Source organism: Eretmochelys imbricata, chromosome 8, assembly GCF_965152235.1.
Source record: "Eretmochelys imbricata isolate rEreImb1 chromosome 8, rEreImb1.hap1, whole genome shotgun sequence".
Taxonomy (NCBI): Eukaryota; Metazoa; Chordata; order Testudines; family Cheloniidae; genus Eretmochelys; species Eretmochelys imbricata.
Genome location: NC_135579.1, coordinates 34,976,520 through 34,986,160, shown reverse-complemented (window position 1 = coordinate 34,986,160; position 9,641 = coordinate 34,976,520). Strand labels below are relative to the sequence as shown.

Sequence of the window (9,641 nt, the reverse complement as noted above, 5' to 3'; positions counted from 1 at the left end):
TCTAACTCCTCACCCCCCTTGCTGTCTCCCTTCTTCCTCTCCCCCGCCCCATTTGTGTTTCCTTCTGTATATGTCTACACTGCAGTTAGACGCCATGGGCTAGCTCATGCCACCTGACTCTGGCCAAGGGGCTGTTTAATTGCAGGGTAGATGTTCTGGCTGAGGATGCAGCCCCACCTCTGGGGCCCTCCCCCCTGGCAGGCCCCCAACACCAGCCCGAATGGCTACAATGCAATTAAACAGCCCCTTAGGCCAGGGGTTTTTCTTCCCTGTGTAGACATACCCACACGTGGCTCCTTTCAGGAGTGGGCGTGTCCCCCGCCCGGTTGCCAGCGGGCGGTGCCTCGCTGTCCCCGTTGCTGGGGGCGGTGAGGGAGCTGGGTTGTGATTGGCCGGGGGGAAGCGGCGGCGGCCATTTCCAACGGCGCGGGGAGCGCAGAGATGGCGGCGGAGCCGGGGCCGGGTACCGGGGCTCTGGCCTTCCGGGAGCTGCGGGACCTCGTCGCGACCCAGGAGGCGCTAATAGAGCGGCTGCGGCTCCGGGTGCGGGCGGGGCCCATGGGCGGAGCGGCGACGCGGATGGGCGGGGCTTGGAGCGTTGGTGGGTGGGGCCATTTAGAGGCCCCGCCCCCTCACCCCTGTGCTTGTTACTCTTTGTCCTAGATGGTTCCTGCGGCCCCTCATCCGGCAGTAGGGCGCCTGCTGGGCTGCACCCGATACAGGGGTCTGAGCAATAGGTGCATGTGCTCACCCCCCCCCCCCCGCTCTATGATGTTTGCACGTGAGCAGGTGTGTTGTGTTGCCTCTGCCAGTGCTGTTTTCACGGGCATGCAAGGCCCCAGCTGCCCCCTTTTCCCTAGTTTTGTTTGTGTTCAAGGTAGTGAATTCCTCTTGCGACACCTCTGCCCCAGCGACTGGCTAGCTGCTGGCAGGCAGTAGGGTCTTTGTACCACACTTGGATTTTATGGCCAGGCCTTTAAAAAAACATGAGTGATTTGGGTGTGTCTGTTGTTGGGTGTCCAGGTTGAGACACCTTAAAAAGTGCTGATGATCAGAAGATGCTGAGCATTTGCCCTTGGAAAGCCAGCCTTCTTTGAAGGGTGTGAAGTTGGGCACTCAAAAGCTGTAGCTCACAGAAGCTTATGCTCAAATAAATTTGTTAGTCTCTAAGGTGCCACAAGTTCTCATGTTCTTTTTGCGGCTACAGACTAACACAGCTGCCACTCTGAAACCTGTCAAAATCACTAGTGACTCTGGTGGTCTGCCCAACATACATTGAAATTCTATCTGTGCATGTAACTGACTTATTGAACTTCAAATTCTTTTTGCAGATAGTAATACAGGAGGATAATTTTGTCCGTAAAGAGGATTATGAGGCTGTTGTGAAGAAGTTGGAGGTAAGTAACCTCTCGGGGGTAGGGACTACGTCTTCATACGTTTTGAACAGCATCTGGTACCATGGATCTCCAATCCTGGTGGAGGCCTCAATGAATAATGTAATATTTCTGTTTCTATTGGAAACTAGGCCAAACAGATTGAAATTAGCCTTGCAGTGCTCAATGAAAGGTAGGAGAGCTGCATTTGGACTCAAGGGTAGTTTTGATGCAGCTTAGCAATTCTAAAAAAAACTTGCTGAGTACCACATTAATTAGACACCAAAGAGAGTGAAGCTCATGGAAAGGACTGTTAATTGTCAGTGGACTGAGATTCCATGGGGCTACATGTGGCACAAACAGAATAAAAAAACGGTCTTAGTCCCACTAACGAGTCTTCTCTGGGTGTGTATTCTCTCTACCACCCCTGGGCCCCACTCCTTTTCCTGTCTTTTTGAATATTTGTGTCTAGCTATTTTGTGTTCAGTGGTGCTGTACTAGGGGCTCATGCTTGATTCATATGTGGTGAGCTGTCTAAAGAACCAGGTCAGTGCCCTGGAGCTTGCTTAGATGTTTGACATTTTAACTTTTTGTGGCTCCTGAGGTTATATAGGGTAAAGGGTACTAGGAGGCCCATGGAGCATGGATCTGGGGAGGAACACACACCTGTTCAGCCAGTGGAAGTGTTTGGGAGCTGGTCACTGAACTCCTTTCCCCTCCCCCTTCCCTCAAACTAAGAGCTATCACAAACCTTACCACCTTCCACTCCAAGTGCAAGGTTCATTTATTTGACCTTGCCTTCTTTAATATAAATACATAGCAACAGGTATATTTTAACAAAAGAAAAAACGCTCTGAGTGGGCAAGGGTGAGAGAGCAAACAACACATGTGAGATGTGCATTTCTACTACTGGATGGTGCTCAGATACTACCATGATGAGTGCCAATAAGAACCTGTGAAAAACAGAACAGAAAATAACCCTGTTTACTTTGGAGCTGTGAGCAGTTTGTCTGTTATGTGATGCCTGGTTGAAGATGAAGGTTAGGATGTTGCTTAAAGGTGATTAAAATGACAAATCCATTTACTTCATTTTAAAAAATAATTTCAATTCCAATAGGTATAAAATAATAGTGAATTTTAAATGCACTTTTCCAAAGTATCAAATATACCAAAAAATCTGCCACATGTTGGCCTCTTCCATGCCAGCTCCATAGTAACTGGGAGATCACAGCAGAGTGCATGTTCAGATGTCAAGGATGAGTGGGAGCTGGATAGCTCAGTGATAGAGGGGATCTAACAATGGAAAAAAGGTGTTGTGTTGAGAGCCACTTAGCCTGAATGGTAAGTTGTGTATGGTAGGAGCAAGTGAAGTGGGACACCCAGTCCATAGCTGGTAAGGTAGCCCACATATATTGTGTAATTAATGGATTTTTCCATCCTTTGATTGAGGTTCACCAGGAAAGATGTAACTAATAGACCCCCTGATTACTCAAGAGCTTGTAAGCAGAAGGATGAAATTGGTCAGTCAAGATCTTTTAATATTTACATTTAAAGAATTGTGGCTGGATAATTCAGTAAGTGGCACTCATCTCTCTGAGTAGATATTGAATTAATATTCCTTAGTGATGCTAGGGGCACCGTCCTGCCAAAGGTGGTATCTTTTGGAGAAGACAAAATGGTGGACTTGTCCACTTGTGATCATTAAAGATCCAGTGACACATTTCCTTAGAGTTTGGGTGTTAATGCCAGTGGCCTGGCCATTGTAGGGATTTGCATTCTGCCTCCTTCAACTCCCTTGCAGTTTCAACTGGCTATAGTAATTTTTTTTAACACATCCTGTCTTAACTTGCTTTGTAATTTTGCTGTGCACTGTTAACCAGCTACCACCTTCCATCCTAGCCATGGCTGCCTTTCATTAGTGGGCAAAATGATTAGAGTGTTCGTAAAGTGCTTTGGCAACTTCTGAAATGAAAAATCCTCTGGAACTGTAAGATAATGATCAACACATGTTAGATTTTGAGGGGGTGGGGGAACCTGATAAGTCTTCAAATATGCTAAGGGCTATTAGAAAGAGTACAGTGATCAATGGTTCTCCGTGTCCACTGAAGTTAGGACAAGAAGTAATGGACTTAATCTGCAGCAAGAGATTTCGGTTAGTTATTAGGAAAAACTTTAAGGCTAGTTAAGAGTTAACTCTAGGGGTAGTTAAGCTCTGGAACAGGCTTCCAAGGGATCCCTGTCATTGGAGGTTTTTAAGAACAGGTTGGACAGACTCCTGTCAGGGCTGGCATAGGTTTACTCAGTCCTGCCTCAGTGCAGGGGGCTTGACTTGATGACCTCTCAAGCCCCACATTTCTATGAGTCTGTGATTTACACTCTGTATTGGTCTGGGGCTGGCAGAGAACAGAGGGATGCTGTGTGTATTACAGAAAGAAGAGGAAGAGCACTCTAAGACCAAAATCCTGCTTGCCAAGGAAGCTGAGAAGCTGCAGTTTGCGCTCGGGGAGATTGAGGTTTTGTCCAAGCAGCTTGAAAGAGAGAAACAAGTCTTTGAAAAAGCGTAAGTTTGATTGGGGGAGAGGGGGGAGAGATTTTTGTGTTTCATATTTGAAAACAGGCAGCAAGTATTTTGTCTCGTTAGTAACCAGGCTGGGTATGACAGCATTGTACTTAATTAGGGACTCCATTCTCACGGGGGGGGAGTGTGTTTACCCAAATTTAATAGAATTAGAGATCGGAAAAAAGTTAAGCACATACTAAAGTGCTTTGCTGAATCGGAGCCAAAAGCTGTTAGCAACCTTTTTTTGTTCTGATTGTACAGCCCCTAGCACAATGGGGCACTCCCTGGTCAGGGAGTGGGGCAACTGGCCATTACAATAATACAAGTAATAAAATCTTCATCACAACAAACTCCCTTGTTGACTATATTTACCTATATATTTAAATTCAGTTGACTTAAATGGGACTTAAGCATGTGCTTAATTTGAAGCTCGTAATTAAATGCTTTGCTGAATCTGGACCCAAGTTCAACATTGTGAGGCCTGGAATTTAGGGTTTGGAAGACAAGGCTCTTTAGATTGCCTCTAAAATGTATTGCTTTGTGATGGGAGAGGTTCAGCAGCGTTTTTTAAAGGACATTTCTGCCTAAGGCCCCAGCCTTGTAAAGTGATTTGTGTGTGGAGATCATTTTGAAGCCACTGGGCCTTTGCCTGGTCTTACAGGTGTGCCCAAGTGGATCACTTTGCAGGATCAGGGCTTAAAATGTAGTCCCAATCAGTGTCATTTGGATGCCTGAGTACACAAGATGGGCTATGCTGGGCCAGACCAAAGGTCCATCTAGCCTAGTATCCTGTCTTCTGACAGTGGCCAATACCAGGTGCTCCAGAGGGAATGAACAGAACAGGTAATCATCTAGTTATCCATCCCCTGTCACCCATTCCCAGTCTGTCAAACAGAGGCTAAGCAGAGTAGCTGCCATGCGAGTGCACATCAGGTAATGAGATCTCTAAATGCTGTGGAGGTGGAGATGTTCAGAGCTGCCTAAGGGGGTTGCATGCCATTTGGGTGCAGAAGGAAGATCAGCCCTTGAAAATGGGAAGGTTCTTCAGCATTTAAAATTACACTGACACTCTTGTCACTTGCCTTCATTTTTGTTGCTTCTATTATAGACTTTCCAACATTAAGAACAAAGCGCTAAAAGAATCCACCAAAAAAGACAAGCTAATAAGCAAATGCAATGGTAAGTTTACCAGAGGCTAAAGTCTGTTATGCATTGCTCTACTGGCTTAGAAACAAAAGCCCAGTAACTAGGATTTACTTTAATTAGGAAGGGTGATGTGACTTAACATTGTACTCCGCCAAGACTCTGTACAGGCGTGTAAAGGGGAGTAAGACAGACACACACATGCCACCTGCCACGGGGTCTCTCTGAACCGTAGATCCAGGTGTAGGGGATGGGGGAGCAGGTTCCATGTAGTCACTATTTCCAGGCACCTACGAATACATGGGCATGAAGCAGGGCAGGGAGTTGGTGGAGCCGTAGTTCCATTCTCCCATTAGTATATCAGCTGAGCTGGTGCAGGAGGGAAGGAATCTGCGGCTGGGAAAAGCCTGGTGCAGATACTGGCCCCTCCTGGAGAAAGGGAGGAGCAAGGAGGGAATCATGCTTCTCTGAGTCACTGAGCAAAGGCTCGGAGTGGCCCTGCTTGACTGCTAAGGAGAGCTGGCTTTCTCCGCAAGCAGACAGCACATTTTAAATATCTACCCACTTTTTCCTCCCCAATCAGGTTAAGGTGCTCCCAGGGCATTAGGCTGAAATCCCAGGCCAGGCAGTCAGAGCCATGCATGGCCCAATCCAGGGTTTGAGCAGTAAAATATTTAACAGGGCAACGCTTTGTTCCACTCAGTGTCTTCTCATCTGTAATGAAAGCACCTTACTGTTTAGCTTCAGGAAGCACGACCTGGAGTTGAAGGCACAGGGGGACCTGGGCCTATCTCTCCCACAGATATAGCATGTGGTCAGGGGCAAGTCACTTAGAGCCTGATCCTGGGATGTGCCAGGCATCTCCTGGGAGGTGCCCAGTGCCTGCAGCTGAAGTCAGTGGTTGCTGAGGGCATTCAGGGGGTACTCAGCATTTCATAGGATTAGCCTTTTAACCTCTCTGTGCCTCAGCATCTCTAGCTGTACTATATTGCTAGTGATAAATACATGCTTCACGGGGGTGTGGTGAAGCCAACAGATGTCCGTGCAGTGTCCTGAAGCCTGCAGATGGAAGGGGTTAGACCCAATAACCTTTTTTTTTTGGTGTATTTCTGTTTAACAAGCTGTCCTCTCACCTTAACTGCCCAAGTTAGGTTTCATGCCGCCATTGCAGACAGTTCGTGTTTATGTGAAACCAATCCAGAACTGACTGTAGCCGAACGTCACTGTTGTCAGCATTTCAGCAGCACCTGCTGCAAAGCTGATCTCCATTTTTGGGGGGTGTGGGAACATTTTCCCCATGTTTTCGGTGTCTGTGTTTGTAGCTGTTACTATAAGAAATTCTTAAAACAAAGGCCAAAAAAACCCCAGCTGCCGTGCTGATGCCAGAGGAAATAGAAATGCACCTAAGATTAGCTGCATCTCAAGTGAGTTTTAAGCCTCAACTCCCCCTCCGCATTTTTTTGGTAGAAATTGAGAGCCATATTATGAAACAGGAGGATCTTCTCAATGACAAAGAGAATGAAATTAAGGAGCTGCAGCAGTTCATCACCAAGCAGAAGCAAATACTCAAGTAAGTATTACCTCCTTAGATCGTTATCGGCCCTACACTGCAGCCAGTGGGAGTTTGACGCTGACCTCAGTGGGAATATGGGGTCTGTTTTGTCTGTTTCAGTGTTTTAACAATCTACCCATCTGGCTCTCTAGCAGCCTCTGATGTCACTTCAAAAGTAATCCCGTTAAATTCATTCCAACTAGAAGCCACCTGCCTCCACACTGACCCTTTGCCCCTGTCAGTCCCTTTCCACCTCAGAGCCCTTGCAGCATGCCTGGAAGGTCAGCAGGCCGGTGCTGTTTCAGAGCAGGTGGGAGGGGAGTAGGTTCCAAAGTTGAGGGCCGCTCACAGAGAACATCCTGTCAACCCCCAACGTGTAAAGCAAGAGAGATCTAGCTCAAGTGCCTCTGCGGATTGCAACCAAGGCAGCATGGCACAAGGGCCAAGGCATCTCTCACGCAGGCAGATCCCAGTGGCTGGGAATGGGCATCTGCATTATGAAACCCATTCATCGGCCCCATTGCTAGCTGTCTCAGTAGAGCAGCTAAGGACTGAGCTGTCCATGGAGACTTCCCCTCTGGACCGTCCCTCCAGATCAAGGGGCAGGCACGTTAATTGGGGGACGTTTGCATTCTGTGCGCATGCTGTACGTGCTCTGTGGGTAAATGGAGAACGAACCCTCTCTGCGGCTGCCAGCCTTGCACTTTTCATCTGCATGAAATTCTCTTCAATAAAAAGCACTGCATTCTTCTTCAGGTGTATCTACAGCATGGGGCCCATGCTGGTGTCACCCACCAAGCATGGACACAGCCTACATTGGCAGACAGGGTTTCTGTTGGTGTAGGAACACCACCTTCCTGAATGACGTTGGCTACATCAACAGAAGCCCTCTTTCATCGATGCAGCTGTGTCCGCACTGGGGGGGTTTTCAGCATAGCTGTGTCACTCGGGGGGGGCAGGGGTTTCACACCCCTGGCCAATGTAGCAATGCAGACATAACTTTTAAGTGTGGACCAGGCCTGAGCTACCTCTTGACTGAGCAGTGAGTCTTCCCTTCACCTTTCACACTTGGAGTCTGATTTACCAACCTGACACTGATTGCCAGGAACAGGAAAGTTACGTTGCCAATGCCAAGAAGTGAAATCAGTGAACCCTGGTTTGCTAACACACCAGGCTATAGAGTGACAAAAAACTCCTGAGTGGTACCACCTGGGTAGCCGTTAGCTCTGGGTTAATGGAGCATCCTTGTTAATGCGGCCATTTCCTTAGTAAGTGCTTAAAAGATCCCTGATTAACCTGCCCAGGAAGCAACCAGGAGAATTGGTGATAAATTAGCAGTGTGATGTCTGCCAGTGCAACTTTCTGATGGGTGGTTTGTTTTTTGTTTTTGTTGGTTTTTTTGCAGGACTCAAGTGTCAGACTTAAAAATACAGAAACAACAGGAAAGTTACATAGCACAAGTGCTGGAAAAGAAACAGAAGAAGGGTTTAAAGTGAATGTATTAGACATTACACTACCATTCGTGTATCCCCTCAGTATGCAACCGCTGTTGCAAAAAGATTCTGGTGCTCACAGTTACTCTGGTGGCCAACAAGACCACTAGCAATATCCACCACTATCTCAGGAAGGTTGTAGATGAGTCGCCACGTTAACCCATCAGTGGGCCCTGGCTTACACAAACATACTTTTCCTGGCCTGGTGCAGAGGGGAGGCCCCCGGGGTAGGGGGGAGGTCAGGGCGGGAGTTAGAAAGCAAGCCCACCCTGCACTCATCCTTCATTGGCGGCTCCTGTCCTGTGGGGCTAGGCCCAACTCCCCATTCCAGGCAGTGCGACCTGGCACATGGGGTTTGCGTTGCTGCCGCTCACTCAAATTTGGCCCAGCTACCCCTCTGTCATGGCCAAACCTGAGTGCAGAGACAGACTCAGGCTGCTGCAGGTGTGGTTTAATACAATGGCCTTTCACCCCTGGAGCCTGGTGCAAGTGAAATTAATTAGAGGGGCTTCCCCTTGTCCTCTAAGCATTTGTGTGCTTCACAAAGCCACCACCTCAGCTGGGTCTCTGCTCAGAGCAGGCCCTGGGTTGCAATAGCGGCTGTTCCTTGGTCACTGCTGCTGTGGGCTAGGGGCTTATATGGAAACGCTCCCATTGCTTAGCCATGTTCTGCCCCTTCCTAGCCAGTGCTGTTTGTGTCTCACAGCTTCCCCTGTCTGACCCCCTGTACCCACCAAGAAAATGGCAGGGACAGTCCCCTGAAGCTTGGTAAATACTGTTAGACCCCAGAAGGGTGACAGGATGCATGTACAGACCAAGTGCCTTCAAATAAATGGTTTTATACTAAATACCTCAAGATCAGCTTCCCCTTTACTGCCCTGTCATGATCCGAGTTCAGTCCTATGTGTCCCTTGCTGGCTGAAGTCTTGAACCCGGCATCTCTGCACCATGCCCCTTCTTGGGGGAGGATGGGACTCCTCAGTGGTTCAAGAACTGCTGGTAAATTTCCTTCTTGACCCATTGGACTCAATTGGGACTCTTGGCACTGCATTCCTGCTCCCAGCCTTGCAGGTGCAGGTACCCAGGATGTAGTGGGGGGAGGGCCGGATGTGACTAGACTCTGACTCCCCTGCCCCCAGCAGGGAGACACCCCAGAGTTTCCCTCCAAGATGGACAGATGCTGGAGGGGTGCCTGTTGCTTTAAAACAGCCTGTGATGGGAGGGCAAGAGAAGCTGCATTGTATTCTGCATCCATTCAGCCCCAAAGGCTTGGCCAGAGATGCGTAATGCTCTGGGGAAGCCTTGCCCCACACTCCTCCTGAAGCACAGTTCCTGGCAGCCTCCTGCTGCCATCGCCCTGGCCTTCCAGTCGCTTCTGCATCACGTTCAAGCCTGGTGACACACAGAGCCCTGCATCCTCCATTCCCTAAGCTCCTGCCTCCCGTGGCTGTGCCTTTGTCCCCTGCCACCCTCATACTTTCCATTGTGCTGCACTGGAGCCCTCTCAGTTTCCTTGTCAC

The 9,641-nt window shown here is 48.6% G+C and overlaps 1 protein-coding gene across 2 annotated transcripts; it reads left to right on the top strand.

Annotated features, from left to right (window-relative positions):
* The first annotated feature begins 431 nt into the window (after window positions 1-431).
* Window positions 432-8,977, top strand: SPATA24 (spermatogenesis associated 24). Of its 2 annotated transcripts, XM_077823544.1 has the most exons (6): window positions 432-543; window positions 1,332-1,397; window positions 3,803-3,933; window positions 5,042-5,112; window positions 6,544-6,646; window positions 8,034-8,977. In XM_077823544.1, exons 1-6 carry the CDS (start codon window positions 442-444, stop codon window positions 8,122-8,124), a joined length of 564 nt encoding a protein of 187 aa, XP_077679670.1. In that variant the 5' UTR covers window positions 432-441; the 3' UTR covers window positions 8,125-8,977. The 2 variants fall into 2 exon arrangements, with proteins under 2 accessions (XP_077679670.1, XP_077679671.1); XM_077823545.1 differs by lacking the exons at window positions 432-543; window positions 1,332-1,397 and adding an exon at window positions 2,491-2,947.
* The last annotated feature ends 664 nt before the right edge of the window (window positions 8,978-9,641 follow it).